Source organism: Ornithodoros turicata, chromosome 6, assembly GCF_037126465.1.
Source record: "Ornithodoros turicata isolate Travis chromosome 6, ASM3712646v1, whole genome shotgun sequence".
Lineage (NCBI taxonomy): Eukaryota > Metazoa > Arthropoda > Arachnida > Ixodida > Argasidae > Ornithodoros > Ornithodoros turicata.
Window position 1 is genome coordinate 73,982,782 of NC_088206.1, and position 16,495 is coordinate 73,999,276.

General features: G+C 46.2%; 1 protein-coding gene across 5 annotated transcripts in view; it reads right to left on the bottom strand.

The window, feature by feature from the left end:
* Positions 1-422: 422 nt before the first annotated feature.
* The window catches only part of LOC135397385 (uncharacterized), a 32,410-nt gene continuing 16,337 nt past the window's right edge, over positions 423-16,495 (bottom strand). For 4 of the 5 annotated variants that reach the window (XM_064628956.1, XM_064628955.1, XM_064628954.1 and 1 more), the window contains exons 9-20: positions 9,472-9,573; positions 8,501-8,654; positions 6,812-7,129; positions 4,414-5,210; positions 3,541-3,592; positions 2,405-2,491; positions 2,180-2,349; positions 1,989-2,127; positions 1,833-1,937; positions 1,586-1,686; positions 1,417-1,528; positions 423-923 (exon numbers count right to left, since the gene is read on the bottom strand). In XM_064628956.1, coding sequence (XP_064485026.1) covers positions 600-923; positions 1,417-1,528; positions 1,586-1,686; positions 1,833-1,937; positions 1,989-2,127; positions 2,180-2,349; positions 2,405-2,491; positions 3,541-3,592; positions 4,414-5,210; positions 6,812-7,129; positions 8,501-8,654; positions 9,472-9,573 — 2,461 coding nt within the window. In that variant the 3' untranslated portion in view covers positions 423-599. The remainder of the gene's footprint in view (positions 924-1,416; positions 1,529-1,585; positions 1,687-1,832; positions 1,938-1,988; positions 2,128-2,179; positions 2,350-2,404; positions 2,492-3,540; positions 3,593-4,413; positions 5,211-6,811; positions 7,130-8,500; positions 8,655-9,471; positions 9,574-16,495) is intronic. The other variant, XM_064628957.1, reaches the window with a different exon arrangement.

The following is a 16,495-nucleotide window of genomic DNA, read 5'->3' on the forward strand; positions in this document are numbered from 1 at the left end:
ATTTTTTTTTTTTTTTTTTCAAATTAATCAGAGATCCTAAGGTACCTCGCTCATTCGAAATTCAGTGGAACTAGCCTGGGAGGCTAAGTTTGTTGAGTGTAGAGATCACTTGATGCGTGGAGATAAGTAATCGGAACGCACCTATTGGACAGCGCTATGCACGGTGCTGTCCAATAAACGTGTTGCGATTATTTTTCTCGACACCTCAAGTTATCTCTACTCTGAGCGAACTTAGCCTTCCAGGATGAATGTACTACAACGACCAGTGCAAGTATAATGGATAAAATTCTACCACACTCCCTAGATTTGATGGAGTCTAAAGACATATATATTCCATACATACTGGAAACAGGCTTCCCCAACAATGTTCTACATCTATCTCACGTGATGCAAAATTGCTCGGGAAAATTTCCACAACAACATGAACTTTGGTACAGGTGTCATTTTTCTGAAATAAAGTACAATATAGCTATCGATAACAAAAGATTTACAGTGCACATAAACTGCATGTACAATAGATTGTGTTCAATTTTGCTCACGCGTGACAGCCCATAAAACTATGTCAAGTAACTAAGATGAAGCTCCGATGTGACACATATTTATGATGCTAAATTGACCTGCACCACAACATCTGTACAAGTCAAAGTTCGACCGAGTCCGTCTGCCAGCTCTGTTGGAGAGATCTTTGGACTTCCGAGAACGAAGCTTACCCTCTCCGACAGGGGGCAGCACAGAGCTGGTGGAGACACCGTGGGGCAATCACAGCACTTTCTTCCAAAGGGAATTCGGACTTGATCTACGAGCGAATATACTGAGTGCATGGATTCTATCTCGTCATTGTGGCCACAGACTGTCCAGGTGAGACTCTTCAACGTCTTCAAGGTGATGCAGGAGAGCAAAGCGTTGAGGTTGCTTTCGGCATCCTAGGGAAAGCATTTTACGAGGTTAGTCTCGCATACATTTTGAAACCCGCCCTAAACTTCGCAGACTGACAGCAATTTTTCTCGAGTTGTACCGGAATTGTTTTTGCGAGCGTTATGGTCGTTTGGAGAAAAAAAATTAAAAATGGAGCAAAATCTAGCCCCGTACATTTTCTGAGGCCTATGTCACTCAAAAGCCACTATTTTTCCTGCGTGCTCTTCATTTTCGTATCACCACATACAGAAGAGGAGGATCCATGACTTGAAAACCTGTTTGTCTGTTATCATCTTCTACCTGGTCTCGGGTTTTCGTGACCACCAACTCTTTCGTTATCGAAGAGGAGAATTAGTGCATTGTTGCAAGCGAATGTGAAGCAGGCAGAAGAAAAAATGCATTTTTTTCTCTCTACAGTGCTCGCAAAAAATTCCAATAAAACTTGAGGCTGTAGAGTTTGAGGCGGGTAAACAGAGCGATGGAAATGTTTGTTAGGCTTACAACGTAGCACTTATCTGGAAGGAGATGCAGCTCTGCAAGTTCCGGTAGCTGCTCCAGACACGCACCGAGGCTCTCTGTGAATATCCACTTCCTTAGCTGCAACTTCTCCAACCTGAGAGATGAAACTCAACTCAAGCTCAACTCTCGATATCTTCTTTGTTTCACTCACCCTTTCAACTTGCTCAGGGCAATGGACAAACCGTGTACACTCGCGCCATGTACGAGGGTCAGTTGCCGGAGCTGACTCAGTTCACTAATGGCCTGGAAGGACTAAACACATTTTGTCCAGTTGTACGCGATAATGCTCGCTCGTAATATGTAACTAAAAGTACTCGCTCATTACCAGGAGGTTTTTCACTATTTCAGGCGTCCACTATTTTTACGCCTTACTTTTAGGGAAGAATTTGCAAACGTACCTTGGAAGTCCAAGATACGCAACTTCCAAACTCGAGCTCCTGTAGTAATGTCATGGAAGAGAGGAACCACTCCACTGGACATCCTCCCACTACTGTAGTTAAACTCTGCACAAAGAATAGTCAGCACTTGAACTACGCTAGGAGAGGGTAGCTAACCAAGCGTCTGATGCCGCAGAAGGGGAAGCCCGGATACAAGACTGGTTGCAGGAGTCGCAGTCCCTGTGGGCTGTGTAGGACGAGGTCTTGCAACCCAGTCAGGCGTCCAAAGCCTTCCAGACCCAATTCTGTGGGGCTTCTGAGAAAGTTCTCTTAGTACTCTGTCTACTTCACATGGCAAGTTGGCAAACCTTTTTCTTAGAGGGTTGGATACGGACGCCCGAAATGAGGTCACCTGCTGAAACAGGTTGGCCCAGACGAGGAGGTCCGAAACTGTGGCATCCCTCACCCTAAGGTTGTGTACCGCGTTGAGGCGTTGAACGTGCGCAGCCAAGCTCTGCCACATGCTCCCTTCGACTACCTGCAGCAAAGCCTTTGTAAGAGAGAGGGAGGGAGAGAGAGAGTAATGTACTCACCAAGGTGTGAGTCCACATCCTGCACAGGGTAGTAGTGCAACGGTCCCAATCCTTGATGGCTATCCCAACAAGATTCACTCGTTCCCACTTTCCAACAATAATCTATGTTAGAAGATTCTCTTCCACTCCCATAATAGAGCTCTATTTAATGGGCACACTCATATTGCCCCGAGAATGTGTATGGCGCATGATTAATTGCTCACTATGGCCCAAAAATCTGAAACACATTACCATCCGAGCCAAGATACATCAATTGTCCACACAAGATACGCGAGTATGTGGTTGGAACCCCCTGTAAATCTATAGTATATAGCGTATGTGGAATCTCCCCCTTCTATGGTTCCTGTAGCGTGTCCATTTTTACTCGTATTTGTACGTACGTCCTCATAATTGATCTTGTAATCCCATAACATTAATTAATCCCATTACTTTCGTTAATTAATGAAAACGTGTTGGTAGGGCAAGCCTCTCCCTGCATTCTATGGGAGAAATTTCGAAAGTAGAATGATCCGTTGTACAAAGGGAGTCCTTCGCAGCTGTCCAGAACAACTATAAGAAAACCCTGTACGACGTAACGACTGTTCCGAACACGTCCACGGGCAATCGACCCTCATGCAAGGAGTTGCGACACTGAGCCACGCTGGCAAACGAGCCCACCATCTTGAGCAATGGGACGCCAATCTCCCCCTTCTCTTGCATAGAGGGGACTCAACGTAGGGGGGCGTGTTCTTGGAAGGAGAAGCCACGTGACACCATTTGCCCAATCGCAGACACCCAACGGTGGTTCCAGCACGGAAAACAAATGTGATACACTGTACCCCTATTTAGTGACTCTAGTCAAACGTAGTGCAGTCACTCGGCAGCTTACAAGAACAGAGGTGGTACAGTTGTCGAGCCAGTGGTCACATCTGCTGTGGTGATGAGCAGCAGGCTCTACGTGTTGCCAACATTTTGCTAAGCTTAAATCAATGCGCAATCGAGCATGCACTAATTTGGGAGTTTTTTCGATAAACCTTCCCAATTTCCTCTGCATTCGATGTCGAGGACGAAAGTGTCGATATTGATGAGGCACGACTGTATAGCCTTACTCCAACTGCATTTTAGACTACACACGATCAAGTTAGCAAAGAGCTCACCAGATGTGTCTGCTGTGCCAAGGAGTTCCACGTGGTACAGACTTGAGCCGCCCTAGGAAACCACAATTGATTGTGCTCAGAGACATCGTAGCACTACATATTGATCAACGACGACGGAGGAATACCCTGAGACACAATAATTATCAGTCTCGTCTTTTCTCTCATGCTTCACCAGCTAGCCCTACACCCTTTTCATATGTTGCACTTCCTTTGCCCGTCACCACCTTCTGTTACCATTTTCTGTTCTGGTAGACTCTCGTTAATTTCAACCCCGAGGGACCACAGATATTTGTTTCAGTTAGCCGTATTTTGCCCACATATATGTTGCGTGTCAAAATTATGGTTCCTTATTTATGTATCCGCACATATAAAGCACATTTTTCTATATTTCCTCTACTAAATGTGCCTATCGCATTATCATCAGCATCCTCACTTCAAGTTGAGGACAACATTTCAGTATCACCGATACTGAAAGATACACGCGTATAGAAAGATTACCTTTTGCAATGAGTCTGAAGCATCTGGAATGGCCTCCGTTTCAAAAACCAAGTATTGGACACAGGAGGCGTTTGACGGTGCCAACAGTTTTGTCCCCAATTCTGACTCTACTTCCCCTGTGAAGACATTATGTATGGCACACTTGAAGTTACTCGCATTGACGAAACAAGCAGCGGCAGATGATGCCTGTGTATGGGTAAGTTTCGTTTTGTGTACGTGCCCCATGAAACTCTCTACGAGGGAACGAAGGGTTGGAACATATCCAAAATATGGCGGGCCAAACAACAATTTGCAATTCTTAAATTATTCCAAAGTACGCAATATCGGGGTTTCAATTAACGAGAGTCCCCAGAAAAAAATTTGAGGAAAGCGTACCTGCAGAGTGAGGGCACTGACAGGAACCTAAAGACTCGATTGAGCACACTGTACGCAGATGTCAAGCTTTCCATCGTCGCTTGGTGCAGCCTCGCTGTCGTTTCTCCTTCTTGCTTTACGATGACTGTTGCTTCTTTTCTTAAATTAACTCTCCTGTTACCGGGCAAGACGGCGTAAACCTTTCCCCTTTTCTCTTCACTGTTGTTGCCGTTCCCTCGTGGCCATTCATGTTCCGCATTATGAGTCACTGTCACTCGCGATGTCACACTCTTCATTTGGCAAATGTGGGGAAAATGGATCTGCGGCAACTTGGTTTCCGAAGTGGTTTCTGTCCCCACCTGATGTTCCGTTTCGTGTGGCTCCGCTTCACCTTTGGACTTGCCACTGGGTTCCAAATCTCCATTTTCGCTGCAGACTTCACCTTGTACGTGTTGTCCTAATGTTGGCAAACCGTGGGGTACTTGCGGCTGTTCTCTGGCACTAGTTGTTGCCGAAGAATTGTCTGCACCGCTCAAGCGCATTGAGGTACAAGTACTGGGCAACGGTGATAAGCCTTTCGTGAGCGAGTTTTCAATCGTTGGGGAATCTCTGACAGGCGACAACTCGCCTTCATCTATCGTCAAACGATCTTTGTCAGAATTTCTGTCACCGAGATTACACGAACCTTCCTCCACAGTTTCTACTTTTGGGGAGAAGCCGGTATGTGCTGGCTGACTTTTTCTGGCTTCTGGGCTCTTGAGAACCACTCTTGGCTGAAGACATAAGGCAGTGGACATCGCGTTGCTCAAGCTGCCTGTCTGCGTAGAAAGGAAAAATGGTTAATCGTCCTTTGCGGAAACACGTACGAAACTGCTCTCGTCCACCAGTGTGGATGTAGTAACTGTCTGAATCGTACGCGAAAGAACAACGAAAAAGATGCAGAGTTGTTTATAAAATTTGTGACAGTCGAGGGTCAGTTTGCTTTCATCCTTCTCTCTGTATACAAAATATAGGAGAAATGTCCTCATAATTACGATACAATCTGTTTGCCTTCACGTAAAAGAATGGAGACAATGCCATATGTTGAGCGCAGAGACAACCTTCAAGGTCACAAATCATTATCAAACAGTTGCGTCGTATTGCGCCCGTCTTTTGGAGGCAACATTAAATAAACATTCTTCGTCACACCCAACTCATGGCTCTGTTCCGACTGTCAGATCAGTCTTCCCGCGTTCTGACATTCCGGATGTAGGAATGTGCTCGTAATTAACAATCTTAACTAGTGATGTCACCAACCTGTCGCGGTTCAAATTATAAAAAGTTTACTCAATTTTACTGCTCATAATCTCCTTCCTGGAAGTGGCAATAAGCTGAAGCTTTTCACGTTTTTGCCTTCTGGGAAGCAGGTGAAAAATCTTGAGAGGACGCGAGTCAACGACGCATCAACTAAACACTAAGCTAAAAGTTGCAGCTAAAAGTTGCAGCTGAAACGCATGTAACGAGAGCGCGCAAAGAGCTCAGTTTCGGAGCAGGTTTCGATCAAACGATGCAGTCAGTGTTGCCACTTTAGCGATTTTGTCACTAAATTTAGCTAAATTTTTTGTATACACTCGGTTTAGAAACTTTCTTAGCGACTTCCTCATGCAGATCATGCGGTTTTTAGAGATTTTTAGCGACAGTGAAAATGTGAAAACATAGGTAAAAAATCGGATCATGTAGTATTGAAGGCTCCATGGCGTCGGTCTGAGATACATGCTGGAATCAAGAAACGACTGAAATTGAATGCTTGTAGTGGGTATGCTACTTGAATTAGGAATTACTCGAGGAATTAGTATGCGTCCTGGGCAGACTTCAACGGGAACTGTTCGTCTGCTGGAAAACCCAGCGAGAAAATCAGGCAGCACAGTCGGTTTCCAAAAAAGCCGCCACCCTAACCAGTATGCAACATACTGAGCCGCCCAATTACGGTGTCAATTTCAACGGGACAGAAGCGAGTACGCTTTGGAAAATGGTTGTATCCTTCCAAAACACGAGTGGCTCAAATGAAGCAGCACCGGGAAAAGGATGAAAGGATGATGTGTGCTTCTTTCAGTGCCCTCTGACTTCACATGGACGCTCGCTTTTTTAGTTAATTTTCGCAAATAAATTCTGCGCAGTTTTGGAACGAGATATTTTTCGTACACACGTTCCCGATATCCCAAAGGTTACGCATATACCGCAGCCTTTGTGTAGATTTTGTTTCGGAGTCCCACTTTAAGGCAGCAAGTGTGCCCGTCTCAAAAGGGTATTGGATGCGTGACATTTCAACATGCAGTTCAGGGTTACCAGATAAGGGCTCACAAGGGTTGTTTATTGGACCCGAGCAGCTCAGGTAATAAACAAAAGCTGAAACCAAATGTTGTACTCGTGAACTTCTTACTTGAACTGATCCGGCGCACGACTTGACAACTACAACTCGCGCGTCCGTCAAGTTTGCCGAAGTGACCGTCCTGGGCGACGACATGGCACCACCGTCTTTCATTTTGTTGATCACCGACAAGAGCATGGCAACAGCAGAGTCTGTGTTGCGTACTTGAATGAGCCTCTGCTGTTGTGGCGCAGTACTTGACCCCGTTGCCCCTGACAATGTTCGTACCCTGATGTACGTCTTTGGCTCCTTAGGGGCTATAGCTCGAGTGATCTTTGGAGGCGAGTCTTTCAATGCTTCCAGTGGTGGAACTCCTTTTTTCTGGCATGCCTATGAGAATAAGGGAATCCCTACATTTCATGCGACACTGTATGTAGCACTCAAATTTGCTTTCCTGGTACTGGTCCAGACAGATGTCTCTTTCCAGATGGTGTTATAACAAAACTGAGCTGCTGACCTCATCACAAAATTTGATGGAACTTGAATAACGTCGACCAATGTCAGCTAAACCTTTAACAATTCGGTCGCAAAACATTCAAATACAGCTTGTCAGCGGAAGAATATAGCACTCGAAAGCCAGTTCCGTTTGTGGGTTTCGTCTGCAGAGTGCAAAGTATTGCGCTCGGCTAGAGAGTTTCCCGCGAATCCGCGAAATTTAGCAGAAATGGCCTTGTTTCGCGGAACCTGTTGTTCCTCTCATAATCTGCCTTTTGTTGCAGAATATTCGATACATTGCGGAATTATGTAAGGATTTCGACTGATCTACGATATCTTTGTGGGTTCAACCCAATCAGTCACAACTGCGACGCATAATGCCAGTGATGCTGGTGGTACTTCCACTGGATGTGGCGCAACGAAACGAAAATTTAGCGACAGCAAGACCCAAAAAGAAATTGTCAGAGTTGAGCTTTAATTTTCTTTGCACACTGAAGAGCTACAAAAGGCTCGAAAAGCAGACGGGACAAGCTGCTCATATATTCAGCCGTCATTTAACAGCCGCACAATTCGTGAGGGTGGGATGTGCTTGGCACAGGGACTGCAAAATACAAACAATGCAAATGCCAATCGTGAAGCAAATTGATTTTTTTGCCGCAGAAAGCTAGAGGCTAGAACAATGGGGCTGTTGCTAGTACGTCTAGGCAAGCGTGTTGATCTGGGCACATTGGTATAATGCATCCGTGGGAATACAGCTACGTCTAGATGCTCTCTAAATACTCAGTGAAGCGTAACAGAGTCCCGTAACTTGTCCCATAATTTGGAAACGGTCATATTTTTGGCTGAAACAGTGACTAACACTGACCAGTCATGGATGCAGCCATTTTTGCGCACGCGACAAACTCCGTTGCCGACATCAACGAAGATGCTCCTGCCTGTATTGAGAGAACAACGCTGCTGTCGTCACGTTATTTGTCCACATCTAAAAAGACGTTTGAGAAAGTAATAAATACGTATCTAAAATAAACTTGTCATTTCTCTTTGGATGTCATATATCGCTTTTGACTAAACTACACGGACAGCACTGTATACAAAACAGTGTGCTCGACACAACTGAACTGCTGGGGGGAATCGCCCCTTAACTGATGGATTAAACATCAGGTTTCTCCCCCGTGCCCCCCCCCCCTCAAAAAAAAAAAGAGTGACTGTCTGGATGAGCCCCTGCCCACATCATTTTCTATCTTATGTGACAGAAATAAAGATTACCCAGCAGATGAAGCGTTTGCCGAGATTAGCGAAGGCCTTCACGCAGACTGGATGGAAGAGGCACAGGCACTTCTCACACTGCAGGGTTGGCAGTTGATCCTTTGCCTGTGGGCAATGCAGGTTGCACAGCTCTACTGATGCCCCTGTCCTGCTTCTGAACAGAATAGGCACACCCAAAAAGTGATCTCGTGCAAGGATACAAGGTAATACACTAGATATCCACAAGTTGGGTCCATCACGTTCCCTGCCCCGCATCACATTCTGCATCACATGTGCAAACAGCAGATCAAAGATAGATTTATTTAAGGTGAGTTGACGACAATGCAGGTTTATTAGTAATTAATGAGTACATCTTTGATGAGTAGAGTACCCACTTTTTGTGGTGCCCAGATCGCCTACAGTAGGCGAATCAAAGTAACTTATACCACTGTCACACGGTGAAATCAAATGGCAATACATGCAAACGCTTTTCCCTCTTGCACCGACATCGTAAGCAGAGTGCTATCGGAAACAACAACGATAATCCATTTCAAGAAATAAGAGACGAAGGCAAATATTTTATCACAAATTTGGTAACTTTTGACACGAAGGAAGGAAGGCTATAAACAGTGTTTTTTGGAGAACTACCCTAATTCCCACTTTCCCAAGTGCAGTGCAGTCTTTGCTTGTGCTACTTAGTCAATTAAGTGTCTTTGAAAAAGCAACAATACTGCTTCCCAAATCTCAGAACAGTTCCAGTTCAGGTTCAGTTCCAAGATATGGAAAAAAGAATATGAAGAAGATATGGTTCAGGTTCAGCACCCTCCGGGAATTGGTCGGTGACCATGATTGATTGCGCGAAGTAACAACGCTTTAAAAATGACCAAATTATGCGGGATCACCGCAATATTTTCTCGGTACTTTGTAACCACTTTTTTACTAGAGCACTCATTAGCGTTAAAAGAAGTGAAAGTTTCTTACGCTACACTTACTGAGCAACACTGGTCGGAGATGTTCCAGAAACGTCTTTCCTGAGATCAGGATACGGACGGGCTTCTCCCGACTTTATCCTGGAGTATGTAACTCGAAAACGTCTACAAGATGAAAGGGAACATTTAATTGTCGTGGCGAGGGATACACAAAATATGGCTCCGATAACCTCTCAACCTCATCCAAGAGGAGCTATATCAACTAACGAGTCAATGGCGTCGGGGACTTTTTCCTCAATTACTCGTTGACTTTGTCTCTTGGAGGCTCTATGTGTTACGTTTGCCAGTAGATGGAACCCGCCTTGATCTGTTTACCTATCAACTAAGTAATGTTACTTAAAAAAACCAACAACACTGGCTTGACACGATAGCAAACAACATTTAATAATGCCTCACACGAGACACATCACCAGAGTAGTATAGATATAGACTGTATAATTTTCGAGCGGCATAAGAACCGAGCGGCATAAGAACCGAGCGGCATAAGAACCGAGCGGCACAAGAACCGAGCGTTATAACGGCCTCTTTTTTCTAATCCAAGATGGCCGATTCTAAGCCAACACAATCCAGTTCTAAGCCAACACAAGCCAAATCCAAAGCCATCTGATTGGCCACCATTAGCTCCGCCCACTTCACACGTTGATTGGCCCATGCTAAGCCTACTGATCTTTGATTGGTTGACCGTAGCTCCTTCATGCTAATTAATTGGCTCCGCCCCCACTTCACACGCTGATTGGCTCATGCTAAGCCTTGACTGAGCATTGATTGGTTTACCGTAGCTCCACCCCTTCATGCTAATTACTTGGCTCCGCGCGCGCCCGTTGATTGGCCACCGCTACTGATCGCGCGCGCGTTGATTGGTTCACCATAGCTCCGCCCCCGCCCGTTTATGTTCATTACTTGACTCCACCCCCAGCGGGCTTCACGCTGATTGGCCGGCGCGACCGCTGATTGGTCCAGGCGCGGCTGCAGCGACCCCACTGCGGCCCTATCTCAGATGTCCAAACTTACCAATCTGATTGGTCCATTCTAAGCCACTCTCCCAGCCCCCCCATCTGATTGGCCGCCGCCACTGCCTTCACCGGCACCCACCCGTTGCGGCCCTATCTCAGATGTTCAAACTTATACCGATTGGCCCGCCACCAGACGGTGCGCGGCGGCGGCGGCGGCGGCTTCAGATGGTTCTAACCCAATGTCTCTATCTCATACAACCAAACTTACCTCGTGCCACCAGATGGCAGCGGCCCCGCTGCGGCTTTATCTCAGATGTTCAAACTTACCCGTGCCCCGGGCTAGCGGGTGGCATAGCCTTCACCGGCGCCCGCCAGATGGCAGCGACTCCACTACGGCTTTATCTAAGATGTTCAAACTTACCTTGTGGTGTGCACCCACTTCATGCTGATTGGTCTGATTCAGACGTCTAAGCCTACTGATCACCCTTCCAATGTAAGCCTGCCGATTGGCCCGTTCTAAGCCCACTGACACCGGACTTTACTGGCTCCGCCCACTTCACGCTGATTGGTCCATTATAAGCCTACCGATGGCTGGCCCTGATTGGTCCATGCTAAGCCTACTGAACGGTGATTGGCTTACCTGTCGCTCCTAAGCAGCTTCAGATAAGACACACACGGCAATTGTTGATTTCAACCTTTATTTGGTACAACAGCCTCTTGGTTCAGCTGTGGGTATAGGTTCAGCTGCATCAGAGAGACCATTGGTCTACGTGAACATCTCTCACGCTCACTCAGCTCCCTCGGTAGATTCCAACTGTTATTGGTTCATCTGACTGCGCGCGTGGCCGCTCACCCAGCTCCTTATTGGTTCTAGTCGGTCACCGCTCCCTCATAGGCTCCAACTCCGATTGGTCCATCTAACAGCAAGTGGTCACTGCTATTGATCCATTGAACCGCAAGCCACTCATTGGTCACTCACACTCATCTCTAGACGAGATAAATTTAACTGTGGAACTTTTACCATAAGATAACTTTAGCGTGGGGTTGGTAGGCTCCAACGGCTATTGGCCCGTGCCTCCACCCATTGGTTCACAACGCGCATGCTCTGAAGGCGCCGAAGAAGGTTCCCTACACATTTAATAGAAATTATGCTATTGGTCCAGCTGCGTCATAGGGCACGGCTGTGGCTGGCCCTGATGCTACTTACTTCGTGGCGCAACTCTTTAATGGCTCCACCCACTTCGCATTGATTGGTCCATTTTAAGCCTACTGACTTCTAAGCCAGTCCACGCTAAGCCTACTGATCACTCTACCAGCGCTCTGATTGCCAATTGGCCCTCGTTCTAAGTCTACTGACACCAGATGGCGCAACTCTTCACCAGCTCTGCCTACTTCATGCTGATTGGTCCATTCTAAGCCTACTGACTTCTAAGCCGAACCACGCTAAGCCTACTGATTGTCCCTGCACACCAAAGCCTACCGGTGCCTGGCCCTGATTGGTCCACGTTAAGCCTACTGAACAGTGATTGGCTAGCCTGTCGCTCCTAAACCACAATGCAGCAGCTTCAGACAAGACACACGACAATTGTTGATTTCAACCTTTATTTGGTACAACAGGCAGCTGTGGGTAGGTTCAGCTGCATCAGAGAGATCCCGGTCATCCCTTGCGCTCATTGGTCACTCAGCTCCCTCGATAGACACCATATGGCTCATCTAACTGCAAGTGCTCATTGGCCCATCTGACTACAAGCCTCGCATTGGTCACTTATGTCTAGAGCTCCCTAACAGGCTCCAACTGCCCATGCCTCCATCCGCGGCTGCTCACTGGTTCACAATGAAACTTTTTCACATGCTCTGCCCTACACTGACAAGAGATGGCGCCGCTTGTCTTTGCAAAGATGGACAGCTGCCATTGCATTGGTGACTCATTTCTATCCAACTGGTTCTAGAGAGCCAGCGTTCTGAACAGCTTACATGCCACCGCCTGTTCACATAGACGCAGTTGAAAAAAAAAAAAAAAAAAAACATTTTCAGGGTACACATCTCAAAACACGCTCCACACAAGTAAAGTTGGCTTCCCCCGGTTGCATGCCTGCGTTAGGTGAAGCCCGTCCCATCTGGCTGCTCACTGGTTCACAATGAAACTTTTTCACATGCTCTGCCCTACACAGACAAGAGATGGCGTCGCTTGTCTGCAACTGCCATTGCATTTCTATCCAACTGGTTCTAGAGAGCTAGCGTTCTTAACAGCTTACATGCCGCCGCCTCCCGCTATTCACATGGCCACAGTTGGAAATGGGAAAAAAATTTTTTTTCAGGGTACACATCTCAAAACACACTCTACACGAGTAAAGTTGGCTTCCCCCGGTTGCATGCATGCGTTAGGTCAAGCCCACCCCCTGAGAACAAGCTTAGTGTCGTTTAGGATGTGTGTGCTTTGCAGTTCAACCTAAAAATTGTTTCAATCAAGCAGAATGGCAAATGATGCAATGGAGCGCGTTCATTCTTGAGAACGAATTTTGTGACAGAACATAAACAAAACAAAACATTTCAATGTGCAAAAATCTCGTCGTGATGCTAATCAGGGAAGCCAGCACGCGTTCGAAATAAGCAAGAAGAAGCACATGATCGAGAAAACAACGACAGTTGATGCTGTGCAGAGAAGCTGGTTTGAGGGAAAAACAGCTTGTATGATCAACAAACCCCATAGAGCTTAGGCCTGTTTTTATTTTAGACAGCGCGCATTCAACACGCGAAACTGAAACGCGTGGACAGCTCACGCGATTTTAGCCTGCCCATATCGGCGTATATTGCAATTTTTCACCTGAGAGGCATGCACACACCGTTATCACGTAGCTATGAATACACACACACACACACAATACAATTTTGAATGCGTAATCTGCGCGACGCACGAGCTCAACATGCGCCCGACACGCCAAACTATCGCGCGCCTTCCAGGTTTACAAATCTACATCACGTCGCAAACGTAGCCGGCGTGTATTTCACGCGACACACCTCCGCGTTCGCACGAGCACTACTGAAGAAATATAAATATAGGATGATCGCACTCAATCTTAAAAGGCAGACTCAACCCAAGCTGAGTATGAAGAAACACAATTGCTCTCCCAGAACATTACGTGCAAACATAGCCAGCGCACGCAGAGCACAACTGGAAGCACCATTAGAAATATTAGGATAGTCGCATTATGAACAGGTTCATCTCGGAAAAAAATGTGCTCACCTTCGCTGACGGCATGCAGCAATATCTGAAACATGCGGGCAGCTCACGCGACTTTAGCCTGCCCATGTCCGCGTATATTGCGGTTTTAGACTTCAACATAAGAAATTAACTAAATCAAGCACAGTGATGCTATGTCGTGACTGACGCTTATTAAACAATGCTATGCAGTGAAGCTTCGCACGTACTCAATGTTAAAAACGGACACTCAACCCAAAACTGAGTATGAAGAAACACAATTTCAGATTGCTCTCTCCCAGAACACCCCGTGCACCTCCGCGTTCCTTCTCTATACTGGAAGCAGCAATATTAAGATCGTCGCACTATGAACAAGTTCATCTCATAAAAAGAAAGGGCTTACCTCATCACACCGGTATTACGCACGTAGACTCTTGTCGCGCGACGCGCTACAGCAGGGTAGGGAAACACGGCCGCGTGGACAGCTCACACGATTTTAGCCCGTCCGCGCACACAGGCTCAACATGCGCCGACACACCAAAATGCCGCGCGCACCTTCCTGGTTCACCACTTACCGTGCCAGCCGCACGGAAAACTTGATAGCCGAAACACAGGCGCATAATATAACCCTCCGGTTGGGACCATCTCTTTTATATCAGTGCTCGCTCGTTTCCGCAAGGTTGCAAGCCCGAGAAATTGGGTCACCTTGAAGATGAGCCATCTGTTTTATATCAAAACGCACTTCATGGCCAAACTCTGCGGCGGACCCTAGCGGAAAAAAATGTTGCGTCAAGGTGATGTAACGAGAAACTGGGTCACCTCGTAAATCATGTTTTCCGAGGCCGCACGTATTAAAACCAGTGATCACATCACGCTATGAGAAGGAAAAAAAATATCCCTATGAGTCCACCTGCTCATTGCCGAAACAAGCACCGAGAACAAAGGGTTCGCTTATGCAGTTTCCAAGAGGTTCCAAATGTCCCTCGCAGCTAACGGGCGCGCATCACGGGCACGATTGTGTAAACAAAATCGCACCACCCTCCAAGGGCGCATTTGAGTTCCGTCCGTCGGTCGACTCTGGGTTAAGCGCACAACGAGGAAGATGAGGAAAGTTTTCAGTTCATTCGGCAGTATTTCCTGTTTTTAGGAGGGAAAATTCTGTGTTGTGTGATGGAGACGCTATATAGATAGGTCATAAGGAGAAGGATTATATAGCACGTACTCATCGACTAAGCGAGTATAGTTTGTGGAGAGCGCCACGCTATTTTAAAGTAATTTTATATCATATCCCAAACGTTCTGCGCGATCAAACGGAAAGAAGAAAACCGTTTCACGCATCACGGTGCGTGCGCGTGCTCAAACAAGTTCTGGCTATTGGTAAAAGAAGTAGTTTTGGGTTCCCAGGCGGGTGTTTCCAGCGCATCAGGCAACAACGTAAACTGTTCTGCGCAATCAAACAAGTCCCGCTCCCACGCGCGTATCATATCATATCTTGTTTCAGCGTGCTCAAACAAGTTCTGGCTTTTGTGGTCGTATGATGGTGCAGATTTGTAAGAAACACTGAAGAGAGTCAAGGATGATCCTCCGACATGAGAAAAGTGATGAGCAGCGACTTGACAACCGCGAAACTGCGAAGCCTCAGTGTGTCGTGTGAGATGGATCAGTTCGTATGCAAACGCATGCTGGCAGATTTACAATGCCTACACAACTTTTTAAATGGACACGGAGAAGAGAGTGATTTTAGTGACATTTTGAGAGCTATTCCCGTGCGGAGTACTCATAAAATAAGACAGTTTGTGAGATACAAGTTGCAACTGCTGGAGCGATATAGAAACGGAGAACCCATCGACGAGACAATCATAAATGCCGGGTTTTCCATCCCCGTGGTGCGCGACTACTGGAAAAAGAACCACACGAGCTTGGACATTACCGTCATCGAGGGAAATGAACGTGTTGTCTCCACGTTAGAAGACATCCTCGCTAAAGTGTTGTGAATACAGTGTTTAGCAGTACCGCTGGGGTCTCTATGAAGCTTTCATCGGGAAACGATTCACCACCATCGACAGGGTAGACGATGCCATGGACGAGATCCTACGAGTATACCACGAAATTGAGCTAGAAAAAGGAGATGCGAACCTATTCATGATATCACGCGAAGTCCTAAAGAGATACGGCTACAGAGACATCGCGGGCATAGATATTCTTCAAGCTCTTCATCTGCTGCACGTCTTAGTTTACCTCTGGAATGAATGCTGTCGTATCATGTACGAACCGGATGGCTGTCCCCTAAAGATCGAGTGAAACAGTAGAAGAAAAGGCGTCTTTGACGAGCAACCGATTGGAGTGCGGTACAAAATAAATAAATATTTTGTCAACACAGTTGTCCGTTTGTATGACTGGATAGGAAAAGCACGATATTTCTTGCATTTTTCTAAAGATATATATTAAAAAGTTGTGCATATACTCACACATACTATACAAGATATATGATTGTGGATTAATTGCTAAAATTTATCGATCCACATTCAGGAGAAGTGGTGACTACCACGCATCAGTAAGAGTTTAATCACAATTTGAACAAGTGTTGCGATTTATGATCAGTGTTGTAGAATGTGTAATTTCACAATACGCAAGCTTTAATTCGCTCACTTTGACGAGCACTCTTTCACGATGACAGAGAATTTAATCCAATGGATTGATATTTTCTATATACACTATAACATAATGCGAATTCTTTATGTCGTGGATATTAAAAGTTACGAATATTTTCCGAATGAAATTTACTTAAAACTCGAAGAAAGGGTCACCCGCGTCGACGAAGACGTTTCGGCAACACGCCGGGCCGCGTTTCCCCAATGCCGTACCCGAAACCGAA